The 17,668-nt window shown below is 49.8% G+C and overlaps 1 protein-coding gene across 1 annotated transcript; it reads left to right on the forward strand.

Moving 5' to 3' along the window:
• Nucleotides 1-4,152: 4,152 nt before the first annotated feature.
• Nucleotides 4,153-6,529, forward strand: LOC144095383 (uncharacterized). The gene is made up of 2 exons (XM_077629139.1): nt 4,153-5,044; nt 6,513-6,529. The coding sequence occupies exons 1-2, from the start codon at nt 4,153-4,155 to the stop codon at nt 6,527-6,529; spliced, it is 909 nt and encodes a 302-aa protein (XP_077485265.1).
• The last annotated feature ends 11,139 nt before the right edge of the window (nt 6,530-17,668 follow it).

Genomic DNA, 17,668 nt, shown 5'->3' on the forward strand with positions numbered 1-17,668 from the left:
ACACGTTACCAATTGGCGTAAAAAAAATCTTCTTTACAATTCTTTAATCCACTCGCAGCTTGATTATTGCTCACTGATTTAGGGGAACATGACATTAAACAATATACATAGCTTAGGTCTATTGCAGAAGACAGCAATACGATCAATTGAGAATGTTCTTTATTTGGAACACACTGAACAAGTTTTTGTCAAAAACAATATTTTAAGATCAGCTGATATATATAGCTACAAGTTAATTAGATGCTACAAGCGAGCAATTAAGGGCAAACTTGAGACATTCCTAAAACATTCAAATTTAGAGAACACACAAAGCATCTACCCCTGTCGACATCAGGTACCCTGGAACAATACTTTTCCGAGTACATACTACGGCCAAAAAAAAGATTTCCGCGCAGGTTAGCAGGCGTTCCTAACCGCTTCCACTCGGAAGGCGTGTATGTGGAAAGGCTTAAAAACAACCACATTTCACAGATATTCTTATGCAAAGTGAGCATTTCTGGTGTCAATAGAAATAATCAATGTGGATATGCTTCGACTTCATTCTAATTATTAGCGTTTTCGCTTTAGACAAATGCTTTGCGTCTGGATGTCTCTCTTCCACGTATATTTGCCAGATTTTAATTCTTATTTTATCTTTCTCCGGTTAACAATTACTCTCTTTTCCTTTGTAGGTATGTAACTTCAAAACATTAAAACTTGTAGTCCTGCATTCAGTATTTAACTTTTGAAATCTATAGGTTTTTCTGTAATCTTGTAACGTGAAATATACAAGCTGTTAATAGAGAGTTATAGCATACCGTTACCGTGTTTACGTTACCGTTTACCGTGTTACCGAACGCCGGATTTTCCGGTTGCGCGGCGCACGCCAGAAGACGTTTTAGCGTACCGTCTCTCCCGTAAAAAGTTACCGTAGGGCTAAAACGAGTGATGATGACGGCAGATGCCCAGCTTTTAATGATAAAAAACGGATGCATTGCAATCATTCCTAAGAAGTGAAATGCTACGCTTTAATAATCTTTTTCTCTGCATATAAAGACGTACCGACTACACTTCAGCTAACAGCCCACTCAGCGGCTTTTCAAATGTGCCCGTGAAGCTAGACACCTTTGTCTACCCTGGCCAGTAGACAATTTCACTACGCATACCTCAGTAACCTTGCATACACAGCGCACGTTGCGTTGCGAGCACTGTAAAAAAAAGCAACTACGACACCTGTTCGCCGTGCCGCGTCGTCGCTTCATTATGTATTTGGATGTGAACATTGTGGCGCCATCTAGTGGAAGTAAGTTAAAGCGCGCCAACACCGGGCCGGAGAAACTTCTTATTTTCTGCAATTACTGATGAATATACCAAGAGAATTACCAGTGAATGAAAACATAGAAAAATGTAAAATCAAGCACGAAACTGAAGAGCTGTAGTGTAGTCGTTGCTATTTGGCTAGGTACACGGTATATAGTAAGGCTTAATTGCTCGAAAATCGGCAATAAATCTCAAAAACATGGCCTAGTTGTTACTTAAACCTCCACGTATGTGTGAGAGTTTGCAAATTAAAAGCGAATTCCTTTATGTATAGCGACAAAGGGCGCCGAGGAACGCGGCGGCGGTGCTGTATTTGGTCCGAAGAGGCCGTGTAGGGCGCCGCCATGTTTGTTTACAAGCGCACGCTAACACTCCGCAACGCTAAAAGGGATTCCGTAAAGTGTTTGCGGACCGGTAAGTGGCGGAGCATGCGCAGACGTCGCTTGCAGGGCCCGGTAAACGGTAACGTAAACACGGTAACGATATGCTATAACTCTGTACTGTTGCCTTTGGGGAGATGGAGCGCTGTCAAACTGTATTCAAACAGCTTCTTCTCCACCCTCCCTTTTCACTTTTTGTCTTAAATAAATGTTGAGATGTAATGTATTGCAAGTGACGACAGCTGCGACATTTTTTAGCTCCGCGATCACGACAACACGACCAAACAACGACACGCAAAATTTGCTGACTTTCGCCCAACTTTCGTCAACGGGGATCAACGATGCCAGCCCAAAAACATCATTCGTGCAAGAAGAGAAGAGCAGTCGCCTGCAGCGCCCATTGCCTCCGTTTTTCTCGAAAAAGCAGCCATGATAATTGCGCGCCTGCGAATATTTAGCAAATTATATGCTTTTCTTGCTGTCTAACAGTCGTTAGAGCAGCCATTTTCTTCATAGTCTCGGTCACAGACAAGAAATGTGCCCTTACGGCGAAGCACGCCCGCCACTTCACGAAGGAAGTCAGCGTGAGCGTCTATGAAACACGCAGGCTGACTTAGGCGCTTTGAAGGCTGTACGCTGCTCCACGCTGTCTTTGCCAGCTCAACTTTCAGCACAAGACATGTGAGACTTCTTCGTGCAGCACTCCTCCGGGATGTTTCCGTTCTACCTAACTACTTGTGCAAGCCTATTGCTAAAATGTAACAAGTCACCTCTGGGCTCAAGGATAAGAGATGAACACCTGACAGTCCTCATACTAACCATCTCCGCACATGGACATTCGCCACGGACATTCATTCTCTTGCGGGCTGATAAGCGTTACTAGGCCTCAAGAGAGCTCTGTGCTTAGAACCGAAGTTACTGTGTTCACATATAGGAAGCTGAACACTCTTGACAAAAGTACCGATCTCACTGAGAAAATAGTACCAAACGCTGCTATTGTCAATGAGCAATACTAGTGACCTCAAGAATTAAGCATGTGTCGACCTCGGTTAGATGTCAGCACGCGTCAGTCGGTCTCAAGCTAGCAGCGCGCTCAGAAGTGTAGCGTAATTCCTGTGTTCACAAATAGGATATATTCCTGAACAAATTAATAAAGTATGTTGTTCGTTTAATATATTGCAAGCAACACACAATTAACATGCAAACTTCACAATCACAAGCATTGTGTAGCTTCGACGACTGACCTACGTGTAGCGTTATGCTTTCGGAAAAGGTTTCATAAGGTTCTGCGCTGATCGATGAGAACTTCAAAACAGTGTCTGGATTTCTTGTTTCCTGAAAAGCTCAAGGTGGCTAGCTGCAGAAAAAAAAAATGTCTAGCGCGGAGTACGCTTTTAATAGCAGAAAAGACCTAACGATCCCTAATCAGAATAGACTTGTGAAAGCGATCATTTGGTGATATCTTTGTCCAGAGCTATCAAAACAATGTGTCACAAGTAGCAAGCATGAAACGAACAATTTATGACGTGTCATATTTGCACAAGTATTTTAAAAATCAGAAAACGGCAAACGCAAGCAAGACTGCGGAACAAGAGTTTTCGCAGCAGCCTTTACATAATCACAAGTTTTATCGAACAATTTTCTTGCTTAAGAAACATGTAGGGGTTAGTTCTCCTAGAAAACTGCCTCCTTAGATCATTTGGGGCCTGTCTATCACGTCTGCCACTCGCAAGAAGCGCCGCAAGCGCAGCCAGCAGTCATACGGCAGCGCACCTAAGCTGGCTCTGCCCTCGGCGGTTTCTTCGCACACAACGCTTTCCTTAACAACGCCAGAAACGCTCATGAAGAAGTCCATGTCATCTAGGTCAGCTAGCCTGCTTCTTATCAAAACCTTAGCTGTGTTGTGAACGTTATGTTTCGTGGAAAGACGGTTTTCCGTGCGTCGACCTCTGAGACCGATTCCCCGCTTTGCGGAAACATTCGGACTTATTTATTACCGTCTGTGCCCTTCGAGGGGGGCGCCCCGCGTCCCCCTGCGCCACGCAAGGCCGCTCTCCCTGGAGAGCATCTCTCAACGCCGGAGTCCCCGAGTGGCGAGAGGGGAGGTGTCTGGCGGCTCAGACCGTGGGAGCGACGAGACAACGGCGAAGGCGTCAGTCGCAAAACGAACCTTGTACGCATCGAACCTTTTTGTAAGCTGTCTCTTTTACCCAGTATTAAATTCAGTTGTTCTTCGTTCATCGGTTGCTTACTCTTCAACGACCGTCAACGTATTCACGACATTTTACACAAGAGTTTTTGGTGCCGAAACCCGGGACGGGAAGTGAAGAGACGAAATTGCGAACAACGAACCGTGGATATTCGCCTTATTGTGGCCTGTCATCTCAACAGATCCAACGCTGCTACATGAAGTCGTCTCATCCTTTGGTTATTTGAAGCAATTCCGGTGATCCACAACGGTACTGGTACAACGATGGAGCACATCTGCAAGAAGCGAAAGGTATTGCGCACTCAAGTAACGAAGCTTATCAAGGAATGCCTCGAGCGTCTAGATCGGCTAACTCAGAGCGATGCTAGTGTCTTGCACGCTCGACTAATGTCTCTCCATGCTGAGCTCAACGCTGTGAACAGTCGTTTCGAGGAGATACTGGATGATGATCAGGCCGAGACGGAGTACGAGCAGATTTTCGAATACAACGATCGCATCGTAACCGTCTTGGCAAAGCTGCAACAGTGTATCTCCAACCCGACTGGAAACCCACCAACGACTCAGCACGAGAATAACGCCGCTCAGGCCACAACGACCTCCAAGATTAGGCTCAAACTGCCAAGGCTGGAGCTCACGAGATTCAGCGGACGGCGACACGACTGGCAGCCCTTCTGGGAAGTGTTCGAACAAGTAGTCGACAAGAACGAAGAACTGTCATCTGTAGACAAGTTCCACTACCTGAGGGCATCGGTCACAGGTGACGCCGCTGCTGCACTCGCCGGACTTCCACCAACCGCACGGTGCTACAGCGACGCCGTAGAGCTCCTCAAGAAGCGCTTCGGCAACGAAGAGCTCCTAATCCAAGAGCATATGAAGAAGCTGATTGATATACAGCCAGTTCGCTCTTCGGACGATGTACGCGGACTTCGTCGCCTGTACGATACTCTGGCTGCGCACATCAAGGGCTTGGAGACACTGGGTCAAAGGCATGACTCCTACAGCTCACTGCTCATGCCGATTGTGCAACGAGCTTTACCAACGGACATCCTTCTCGACTACAGCCGTCAATGCCTCATCGCGACAACTAGCTCCTCGGACGAGGACGAGGAATCAACGACCGACGACGCTTCGGAAAGCTCTAACGAAACTAAAAAAGGTACTGTGACGTCCTTTTCACGCCTTATTGCTTTCCTGAGGGTCGAAGTGGAAAGTCGAGAAAATCTGGCTGCATTAAGGAACATGGATATAACTAAAGGCGCTAATGACAGTCGAAAGGAGAAAACGAAGCCGCCTTCCAAAAAGATGAATAAGCCTTTTTCGACCGCTGCAGCCCTGCACCAAAATATAACGAAGGAAGGCTGTTTCTTCTGCAAGGCTGAGGAGCATCAGACGCATGAATGCGATGCACAGAAAAGCATAGACGAAAAGAAACAACTTCTACAAGCGGCAGGAAGATGCTTTAAATGTACACGAAAAGGGCATCGTTCAAGAAATTGTAATGTGTACATGAAATGCATGAAGTGCGGGAAGAGACAGGCTACCTCAACATGTGACCCTTCCTACTTGGTAGCTCGCAAAAGAGAAGCAGCTAATGGAGTCACAAACGCACAGGTTAGCCTTGAAACGTCGACAACAGGATCCGAATCCGCTCCCATGAGGACCGTCTTACTGCAAACTGCGGCAGTTAACTGTGGTGGCCAAAAAACCTGGACGCAACTGCGAGTCCTTTTCGATGGCGGAAGCCAACGCTCGTACATCACATCGGAAGCGTCGAAAAGAATAGGATGCAGACTTCTCGGAGAAGAAATGCTGACCGTGGGGGTCTTTGGCGGTCACCAAGAAGAAAAATTATTCAGGCGAGTTATGGTCAAGGTGAAAACTAAAAAGGGGAAAACTTGCGAACTGGAGGTTCTGGAGACAGACGTAATTTGCGATCAGTATATCCCAACACCACCCGTGACACTGACGGACAGGCTGAGAATACTCGGCTACGAACCCGCCGATTTTACCAACGACGGAGGGCCTAGAAATATTGGGCTTTTAATAGGTTCCGATCACATTTGGGAGCTAACGACCGGCCGATCCACAAAGATCGACGGAAAACTGAGAGCCGTTGAAACAGCTGTTGGTTGGACCATTCAAGGACCAGTTCAAGGCATAGACGAAGGGCCCCACTGCATGCAAACGATCACCCTGCGAACCTCGGTCACGGAAATAAGCACAACTGACATATTGACGAAATTCTGGACATTGGAATCGATTGGGATAAATGACAATGAGGCAAAGACCGGAAAAAATGCTGCTGTGGAGTTTTTTGAGGACACGGTACAGCTGAAGGGGGGTCGTTATGAGGTAGCCCTCCCCTGGAAACCTGTTACGGCTTTAGAGGATAACAGAGAGGTTGCTCTCAGACGCCTACACCAGCTGACAAGACGCCTGCAGAACTCTCCAGAGCTATTGAATGATTATGATGCGGCTATAAGACAGTACAGCGCACTTAATATGGCAGAGATCGTCGAAACGAACGACAGTGGCGCAAACACTGTATATCACATGCCGCATCAGGCTGTAATGCGCGGCGCTCACAAGCTGCGTGTTGTTTTTGACGCCTCGTCTCACAACAGGTCAGCAAAATCTCTGAATGACAACCTGGAAAGTGGTCCAAATTTAACGGCCGACCTTGTGGGCATGCTGCTCAACTTCCGCAGGCATAAGATAGCTCTCGTAGCTGATATCGAACAGGCGTTTTTACAGATCTCAGTGAGACCTGAGGACAGAGATGCCCTGCGTTTTTTGTGGTACGAAACGAAGCCTGAGCCAGGTGGTCCACTTCCACCAATTCTGACGTGGCGCATGAAACGAGTTCCATTCGGGACGACTGCCAGTCCGTTTTTGCTCTCTGCCACTCTCCAACATCACTTAAAGAACACGGAAGAACAGTTCCCGATCACTGCTAGTCGACTGCAACGCAGCCTTTATGTCGATGACATACTGATGGGAGCCGAAAACGAACAGGCCGCATTGAATCTCTACAACGAGGCAAACGCCATTTTCGGAGCGGCCTCGATGCAGCTGCACAAATGGGCATCTAACAGTGAAAAGCTTTGTCAGAGATTTCAGCAAGACTCGAAGGGAGCCAAGCCGCTGGGTTATCTATCAGGAGTGTTGAAGGTGTTGGGCCTCACGTGGGAACCAAGTACCGACTTGCTAACATTCTGCCCCTGCACCGATAGAATCTCCACGACAGAACCACCCACCAAACGATCCGTCCTACAAACCACAGCACGGATTTACGATCCCCTAGGGTGGCTATCCCCTTTCATTGTACGAGCGAAGGTACTATTTCAACAACTTTGGCGCCTGAATATCGAATGGGATGATGCCCTGCCCGAAGGAATTGCAGCGGAGTGGTCAAAGTGGCTTGACGAACTGTCTTACCTCCCCGAGGTCAAGGTGCCGCGATACTACAAGGCAAAAGCAGGTGGAGACGCAGCAACCAGTCTGCACATTTTTGCAGATGCGAGCCCAGTCGCCTATGGAGCGGTTGCCTACCTGACGACAGATGGCGAGGAAGGTAGTGCGACAATACTAATAAGCAAATCTAAGGTCGCTCCAATTAAGGAACTTACCCTAGCTAGGCTGGAGCTAACGGCATGCCTGCTGGCTGCACGATTAGGTCGCTACATTCTCGGCCAGTTAGAGGAACCTCCCCAAAATGTCCATTTGTGGACAGACTCAACCATCGCATTACATTGGATTCAGGGGAACGCCGATCGCTGGCAGCAGTTTGTACGCAATCGCGCGGTCGATATTCAGAGGCTGACTGGAGAATTTACCTGGAAGCATTGCCCAGGAAAAGAGAATCCTGCAGATCTCCTTACCCGCGGTCTACCCGCACAGAAGCTGTCGAATAACGAGCTTTGGTGGACGGGTCCACGATGGATCTGCATGGAGGAATGCTACTGGCCTCAGTGCGGAATCGCGACTACATACACCGAGGCGGAGCTGGAGCGAAGAAGGGAAACGAAGGCACTACCCGCCGCCGCAACCACACCGGCAGCGGACGCCTTGACGGAAATGCGACATTTCAGTTCCTTCTCACGCTTGGCTCGAGTGACCGCCTGGGTGCTGCGATTTGTCGCGAAAATACGACGCCAAAAAAGCGAATCCGGACCACTGACAACGGAGGAGCTAAAGAGGTCAGAGGAATACTGGATTCTTCATGAACAACGGACTAGATTTGCCAACGAAGTGGAGTGCGTACGAAAGAGCCAGAGAATCCCTTCAGACTCACCGCTGAAAAATGTGTCCTTGCAGCTCGACAGTCACGGTGTTCTTAGAGTGCACGGAAGGCTTCAACAGAGCCAACTGACTTATGACAGCAAGCACCCTATCATTCTGCCTAAACACAGTGACTTGTCCATGCTTATAGCCAAACAATGCCACCGACAAGTGCTGCATGGAGGCATCCGCGATACTCTGACTCAACTCAGAGAAAAATTCTGGGTGATTGGCGCAAGACAGCTGGTAAAGAAAATAGTCAAGGAGTGCGTTATCTGTCAGCGCTACCACGCACAACCAGCCAACGAGGTCTGCGCGCCACTTCCAAGGGACAGAATAACAGAGGCTCACCCGTTTCAAGTGACTGGAGTTGACTTCGCCGGTCCTTTACTTGTCAAGGGGAATGGTGCGTCAAAGTGTTACATCGCTCTGTTCACTTGTGGCGTCACCCGAGCGCTCCACCTTGAATTGGTGAGTGACATGTCTACACTCTCCTTTGTTTTGGCTTTCCGCCGATTTATCGCCCGACGAGGTGTACCTCATACTGTCTACAGTGATAATGCACTTACCTTTAAGAAGGCAAGCAAGGACCTAGCTACTCTTTGGAGCATTATCAGAAGCGACGAAGTGAAAAACTACTTCGCGAACAGCCGAGTTGAGTGGAAGTTCATAGTACCTCATACTGTCTACAGTGATAATGCACTTACCTTTAAGAAGGCAAGCAAGGACCTAGCTACTCTTTGGAGCATTATCAGAAGCGACGAAGTGAAAAACTACTTCGCGAACAGCCGAGTTGAGTGGAAGTTCATAGTGGAACGCGCGCCTTGGTGGGGCGGCTTCTACGAACGACTTGTCGGCCTGACAAAGAAAGCCTTAAAGAAAACGCTAGGAACAAGTTGTCTCAATTTTGAACAGCTCACCACAACGCTAATTGAAGTGGAAGCCATCCTCAACTCTCGTCCACTCACGCACGTACACACCGAAGCAAACGAACCTCAGCCGCTATGCCCGGCATCGTTTCTCACCGGCAAGAGGCTGACCTCACTGCCAGATGTGCCGCATGTCGAATTGAATGCCATTACTGGTGCGACCCTACGGCAAATGTTCACGAACAGGTCTCGACTGCTGCGCGGATTCTGGCGGCAGTGGATGAATGAGTACTTGAAGGAATTGCAAGCATCACAGTTTCACCGAAAGAACCCCACCCGGAGTCTACAGGCAGGCGATCTTGTGCTGCTTAAAGAATCTCTTCAGCCAAGACAGCTCTGGAAGATGGCACTAATTGACGCGACCTTTCCCGGGCGTGACGGGCGAGTGCGGTCATGCATCGTGCGACTTCCCGGAGGAGCAACCCTGCGTCGTCCAGTTCAACTGCTCTATCCGTTAGAGCTTGTGAAGTGAGTGTGGCTGTGAAATGTCAGTGCCATTTCGGGCGGGAATGTGTTGTGAACGTTATGTTTCGTGGAAAGACGGTTTTCCGTGCGTCGACCTCTGAGACCGATTCCCCGCTTTGCGGAAACATTCGGACTTATTTATTACCGTCTGTGCCCTTCGAGGGGGGCGCCCCGCGTCCCCCTGCGCCACGCAAGGCCGCTCTCCCTGGAGAGCATCTCTCAACGCCGGAGTCCCCGAGTGGCGAGAGGGGAGGTGTCTGGCGGCTCAGACCGTGGGAGCGACGAGACAACGGCGAAGGCGTCAGTCGCAAAACGAACCTTGTACGCATCGAACCTTTTTGTAAGCTGTCTCTTTTACCCAGTATTAAATTCAGTTGTTCTTCGTTCATCGGTTGCTTACTCTTCAACGACCGTCAACGTATTCACGACATTTTATACAAGCTGCATTTTCACTCAGTGATGCCATTTCCTCAACTTTGGAGACCAGCATGGGGTTTGAGGACATCAACTCGAGCGCCTCTGCTCCGCTCTTTTGCATCACGCAGCCGGTAACGTAGCGCGCGGCGTGGATCAGGAGCGTGTGGTTGCGGGTCACAACCTCCTGGATGCGATTCCAGTGCTTGCCTTCTCTTTTGCGCGGAAGCATCTTTACAGAGAGGATGGTGAAATTGCTGTCAATGTGTTGGGCGAACGCCAAAAAGAACGCTCGCGAAGCATTCCTGCCTTCCGAATAGTAGGCGAACGCCAGAATGTTCTTGCTCGAACAGACGACGTCCGCAAGAAGTCGTGTGGTACGCCTGGTGCGACACCACCTCTCCACGTCGAGAGCAGTGATGCTGGTGTTGAGCGAGAGTGCCTCGAGGAGGACCAGGGCCTCATCGCGGCACGCGGAGAAGCTCATCTTGAGGTCATTAAGTACCTGAGTGTTCCGCAGGTACTGCCCGAAAAGCCCTGCTGACTCAGCGTCAATGGCGCCTCGCAGGTGCACGTCTAGGGTTGTCAAACCGTAGAGCGTTGGCAGGTGCCTGAACCATCTATACACTTCATTGCGTAACGATATTTCGTATAGCCGCACACGTGCATCTCGACCGTACGCATCAAAGGAATCACTGTCCAATCTGCTCTCTTCTACCGGAGCAGCACAGAATTTCACTCGGCCACCAATGCCGGTTTCGGAGACAAGCCTGCGGAACTCCCTCAAGTGGCGGTGGTTCAGGCTCTGAACGCGTACTTCTTCAACGAAATCGTTCGCCACCAAAGCCTCCAGAAATGCCCGCTGGTCCTCCAAGGGGTAAGAGGAGACAGGAAACGTGAGCTTCCGCAGTGACGTCAACTTGTGCAGCATGTACACGAAAGGATCAATGTGCTTCGAAGCGCCGCTCCACGAGGCTTCTCCTTTGTCCCCGGAGCACGGCACACTGGTCACGTGCGAGAATATCGGTACGCACGCGAACAGTGCCAGCTGCTGCACTGACTGGTTGCAGATGAGGGACGTCGCCAGGGCCCAGGTATCATCGGTGGTGACATGAAAATAACAGAGCTCCAAACTGGTCAGCGCTGTCGCGCCTTCCAGAGCTCGTGCGACCGCAGCCACTTTCAAGGTAGGTTTATCGAGCGAAGCGAGCAGGCGCAGCGACTTTAGTGCGTTGTTTTCTTTGAGCGCCAGCAAGAACAAGATGTATTCGCTGTCCTGCAGGCAACTCACATCCAGGCAGAGTTCTCTGAGGCGTACATTCATGGCTAACGCCCGGAGGAAGTACCACAGGCTTGTCAACACATGACCGAATCTCTGGACCTCGAGCCGATACAAATTGGTATTACGCGCTATTATATCGCACAGAAGTGGCATGTTTCCAGACTCGTCGGAGATGTCTAGACCATCACAGATGAACTCTTCGAGCTGGCGCAGGTGAAGCATCGCACTCAGGAGCCTACGGCTAAGTCTCCCGTATAGGTGGTGTTCACCATTACACTTGAAGCTGCTCAGGTGCACACTGTCGTACAAGAGGGAAAAATGGATAAGATTCGTATAGTCCGCTCGGAGCGTAGCCACGCAGGGGTGCCTAAGAAGCAGCCAGTGAACGAGAACTACAGCGCGTTGGATGCTGCACCCGCTGTGCCCTTGGTACCCGTCCACACTAAGGATGGCGAGTTCTCCTGGAGTGTTTCCTTCCCTGAGCTGCGTGTTGATGGGCGCCAAGAGCCGGTTCCACTGTTGCATCCGCCGCAGCAGCTCGCAGACGTGGCGGCTCCTGCCCCTACCGCATGGCGTCCAGAGGTTGCCGCCGCTCCTGGACAGTGTCCACAGGGCCTCATGCAGCCTGGCATACGCTTCGTTGACGCAAGGGAACAGCCCCGGGCATAGCTCAGTCACGCGTCTCGCATGCGTCCAGAGATCCCACTTGAGCGGAGTCATAGCCTGCACCAAGAAAGCATAGTGGGTTAAAATTGGACTGCCAGATATTGACTGCCTTTATTTCTTTTTGAATCGATAGCTTCGCTACGCCATCTGAAGACGATTTCGCTGTGCCTGCACAACCCGCTACAGCACATGGGCCGCCGCAACGACTTCACCGCTGCACCGAAGCCGCCGCCGGTTCCTACACCGTGACGTCACAGCCGCGCATGCGCAGTAGAGCAAGCGCCGCGCGCTGTTGCTCGGCAGCTTACAAACAGGGGATGCGAAGCGCTCCCTAGTGCGATGTGCGATGAGTGAAGAGGCAGAATATCAGCGCACGTACTCAGTACGACATCAACGCAGGCTAAAGCCATGTCGTCGGACATCGAGTTGCAGCATGGTGCAAGGCGGGTGAGCAGCCAGTCCAAGAAGCGAGGACGGACTTCTCAAACGAGGGGTTGACCAAACTAAATTAAACTCGTTTACCACATGGATCGCTAACCCGTACACAATAGCTTTAATAGGAGCTAAACCACCAGCAATTTTTCAAAGCGAAAGATTTACGAATCTTCTCCGTAGCTTCTTCGCCGAGTGCGCTAGACCTCGAACGGGGGAGAAAACCACGTGAGGGCTAAGACCACTCAGCCGCCGCCGCCAAAAACGAGCGATAGCCTCTGTTTCTATAGGCCGTCGGCGTTCATTGTGTTCGTTGGCGCTGCCGTTGACAACGTTCTAGACTCCTACAATTTTGAGAGGATGAGCGCATAACTGTCTCCCATGGTTAGTGGACGCCTCAATCGAGCTTTGAGGTGCGTGGCTGTGGTGAGAGAGAGGGAGATGTCGGCGGCATGCATTAAGCGCTGACAATGTTGTGGCAGACACGCGGCACTGCAGCAGTATATAGGCCGGAGCGATCATTGGGTGCCCAAAACTCTCGCGATCAACCATTAATTAAACAGCCACTTGTCAGGGTGCCCAATTAATAGCTGGGCGCATCACCCCAGCTGTAGTGCGCAAAAATTTGTGCGTGTGTTTTTCCTTTCTTTTATTCACTGCGCACGCGCGCAACTTCTACAATTGTATTGTTATTTAAATAGTGTATTTATCAACTCTCCCTATATCCTTTCTTACTGTCCCCTCTCCTCTTTCATTTCACTTCAACCTGCCTGCTATTTATTGCGAGTAATTGCACTGAAATTTTATTCGCAACAGCGAGCCACCGGTAGTCCCTTGAAAGTTCGTGCTAAGATGGAGCCCTTTGAGTTACATGACTAAAGGTGCATGGGCGTTGCCACTAAATCCAACCCGAGTTAGCAATGTTCGCGCCAAAATGTCTTTTCTAGTCTGAAAAAAAAAATCTCTATGTGAAAAATCAAGAATGATTTCCGGCGCCGGTGGTTCTTTTGGTCAGCGGTGCAAAAAATTTCGAAAAGAGGGGGGGGGGGGGGGGGAATGTCTGAAGCTGATTCACACGACGGACAGTTCGCCCAACGCCGATTCACACAATGGACCGTTCGCCCGCAGCCCGCGTAACACGTGTTCGTGCGTCATCAAATTTAGAGGCGTGCTGTCGGCCCCCGGTATGGACCAGCAGGGAAGTTCAGGAGCCTCTCCCCTCGCGGGAATTAGCAGCGGCCCGCGAAGACAAGCGCGCAAGCTCTGGCAACCACTGCTTTTGCCAATATTTCGGCTGCCGCATTTCGCAGAGTGGCGTTGAGCTGGCGCGCTGTTTTGACAAGCTGCACTGCGTTCGCTACCATGACAAAGCGATCGACTGGGCTAGCAAGAGGTCCCCAGGCCATTGAGGAATTGGACAGAGGGCCGCACCTACACCATTCCATCGCAGTCATGGGTCGGGAGGAAAAAACTGATTCGGCCGGCGTTGCCAAGCGCTTTAAGATAACCCGGCAACAGTGGTAGGGTCAGCGCGTCGTCTGCTCTTCTGGTCCGTCGGATCCGCTTGACATCATCGGATCGCAGGCCCGTTTTTAGTGGCGCAAGAACACGTGATGCGCGGGCCGCTAGTAACGTTTATAGATATACCTGAGTTTCGAAACTCTCCCGCCGAAACCGGGTGCGACTTGCCCCTAGGGAGTGTAAGGGCGCTGCAGTCGACGCTTGCGCCGTCGTGGCCGTCGCGCGGTGCGGGCGACAGCGCTCATCTCGTTGTATATGGTGGCATAATATTTACTCTACTCCCAGTTTTTTTTGCGATGTCATGCCATTCATGGCTTTCAGTAACGGCCTGCCGTTCTCCTTCGCAGTTTGATATCTATCAACGAAAAGTTTTAAAGGTGTAATGGACGAAACTACCGCTGATGCATATGCAGGTGCTTCCTGTGACCAGGAAGTGTTATTCTTAATGAACTTCCGAGCGTTTAAGTTGTGCGGCACTGTTTTATCCTCTCCGATTGTCTGATATTCAACAAATATGACTGCCTGCTTCATGCGCGGTTGCACCAGCGGCTGATGATATTTAAGAATTTTCGCATTTGCTCGCTATGTGACCCTCTGTTCCTGAAAAAGTGAAAAACAGGAAAATCCCTGCGCTGTCAGGCTGCTCGAGAAAACACACAACTTATGTGATTAAGTTTCAAGCAATCACTTAGCGTAAAAGCGTAGACATCAATGGCGACGTCGTGGAGATGCACAAGGCGCATTGAAGAAAAAATCCATTTTTACGCGATTTCAGATCAATGCTGCGTATACACCTGTCGTTTGCCTTCAAAAAGCGGCGATCGCAGAATAGGGTGGATGGAGATTATAGCAGCACACAACCAGTATCTTTTAAGACATGTTAAGAAAGGTGGGTAACATAATTGTTTGGAGAGCACTTAATTGGAGCTATTACCGAAAACGGTGCTTTCCACCCTACGACTTCCTCAGAATTAGAAGATCTCGCAAGGTGAAATTACTTTATTGCCGCTTTTAAAACCGGGGCCTGATCTTCTGCAAGTGCATTTTCTTTTTAAACGGAAAGAAGAGGCTTTTTATCTTCAAGAGAATTGAGGAGCCGTTTTCGATAAGCTGCTTGCTAGATGAGCCCATTATGTTCATTTTTATTCGGTAACACACATACATTTTTTTTCGGAAGTAAGATGAAAAAAAAAAAAAGATCCGTGCAAAGAGAGCGTCTATAGAGGTGTTAGGACTCCCGGGCCCAGAGCGAGGCTGGAGCAGCCTAACACCGCCTGCAAATTAAAAAGAGCGCTCGTAGGAGTGTGCCTCTAAATATGTCCACAATATAAACTGGTAATACATTCAAGTCCTTCCTTTCATTTTTAATAGCCTATATTGTACTTTCATTATACTGAATTGTTTTCTTGGTGTCACTTATTTTTGATGATTGCTTTTCCTCATACGCGATCCTTCTTGAGAAATTTTCGGATTAAAACGATGGTACGTTGCCCAGTGCTGCAGTTAGAGTATATCATGAGTCAGTACATTAAGGAATGCTGCATCATCAGCAGCAACGTAAACCAGAAGAACGGGGCGCTGAGTGCACTTAAAATTATTGGACGTCGCCGGGACACGTGTGCATGGAGCTACGGTGGCCTGAAACGACAGATGACGGGCAAGTGCATTTCATTTATACCGCAACACGCCTAAATTAGCGCTAATGCACACTAGCTCGAGTGCACTCTTGCCGCAGATGTCGGCGCGGTGAACGCCGCATGCAGACGCATCGCTTTGCTGCGTGCTAGCAGGAGCGGGCACGCAACGTATATAGTGCTAAAAAAAAACAAGCCAACCGGACTCAGACTTTTATCCATACGATAAAGCAAGCGTGAATTATTGAAATAATGCTTAGTTGTCGAAGAGGGTCGCTGAACAAACATTCTTCGAGCGAACTCGAAAACCCCAGCGCAAGCGAAACGTTAGGTGCTATCAGACGACGCTTGCTCCGATAGCTCAACCGTCGACCGCAGCGCCGCGGTGGCAGGAACCGCGGTGGGCCGGCTCCTACCAGAAGGCGCGCCGAGGAGTTTCGAAACTGAAGTCTATCTATAAACGTTGGCCGCAGGGGAACGGACCGTCTTGTGAATCGGCCTTAAAGGGGCCCCGAAACGCATTTTCGGTGCATTGTTTTGCCCGCTGGTTGCATAGAATGAGTTATAGTGATGCTATTGGCATCGTTCGTACCGCGTATACTCCTGTTTTTAATATTTTAATTAGCTCGCAAAAACAAATTTATGGCGCTGACGGTGTCACCATACCGTGGCGGTTTTTGGCATCGGATATGACATCACGGAGGGCGAGCTTTATGATTGGACAAAGAGTAAATATACTGCAAATTGTGTTAAGAACTAGAGCTACGTTTTGTCAAGATTTGTGTTCTATATTTCATTAACAAAACCAACTTGCTCGCCCTAGATAAAAGCACTGTAAAGCACGTAAAACAAAAATACAAAACTAGAGCCTCTGGCTACTTTTTGCATCGACCGGCTTTGCGCCTCTCTGTAAACATCCTACGACCTAGCACTATAATACTTATGGGTACTCTCTATCTGAGAGCGGCTTTGCGGAGTTGATCCGATCGAGCTTATTGCACTCTATAAGCGCTCGTTTCGGTCCCAAGGAATGATGCGTTCAGTTCACATTCAGCAGACCGTGCGCATCGTCAGCTTGCGGAGGATCACCGGGCGGCGGCACCAGATGGCGCCACGTTCCCGTCAACAGCGCGCGCTCCTTGCTAGCCGCGACCAACTAGCGCGCTAGGGGCGATGGTTGGCAGTAAGCAGTAGCGGTACGCGCTATGCTTAATGTGTCTGATATCTTTCGCAGGCCGTCACACCGTCGCAGTATCTCGCGCTCGAGTTGGGATCCATAAGTCAGGGAACGTCATTGATCAGTGTTCCCTTCTGCGCCGTCGAGGTGACGATGAAGCATCTCTGGGTCAGCTCGCCGTTCACATGGTTGTTGTAACCATGCAAACGGCGCCGCCAGCCTTGGCATGAACGAGTTACAGAGAACAGGCAACCATGGAGTGTAAACTTCCTCCACGTGCTAAGATAGGCTGTTTTGATTGGTCACACACTGTGTCGTCATTGGTAGAGTGAAATGGGAATGGGAAGCTGCGCGACAATCGAGTTGAGGGCAGCATTTTGTTTGCTTGTATTTTGAAATTTCTTCATTGAATAACTCCCGTTCCTATGCATCGATTCTCGTAATTCTTTTTGAGTCAGCATCTGTGCGACATAAAGAATTGTGACATTCCGTGTGTGCTACGAGGATCCACGTTCGACGGCGCGGCGTAGACGGAGACCCGTGACAGCGGCATCATCAATTACCCAGCCATGCTCTTTGAGTGACGACCAGAACAACCGGACCCGCCGCCGCTCCGGGGAAACAGGCTTTATCCTCCCCAATTTCCGGGCACATTCCAGGACAAGAGAGCTGTCAGCGGGCCAGAGCGCGCCGTACCACAGCCGACGCTATGCGCTACCGCGAAGACAACATTCTTTCCCTCCCCCCCTTTGTCGTGGGCTATCGCCGGGAAGGCACCCACAGCTTCCCAGAAGGGCCGTGACGGACACCTGTCAGACAGACAGGCAGTACTCGCCAAGAATGTGGAAAGACAGGCGCTAGAGAATTAGCTCCGAAGAGAGAGCCTGTGTATACTCTCACTTGAGAGAGAGTGGTGGCGTTTTTGTTGTTTATTTAGTTTGTATTGTTAACAGACTCTGGGGTCGAGGCTAAGCCCAAC

Source organism: Amblyomma americanum, chromosome 6 (assembly GCF_052857255.1).
Source record: "Amblyomma americanum isolate KBUSLIRL-KWMA chromosome 6, ASM5285725v1, whole genome shotgun sequence".
NCBI classification, from domain to species: Eukaryota; Metazoa; Arthropoda; class Arachnida; order Ixodida; family Ixodidae; genus Amblyomma; species Amblyomma americanum.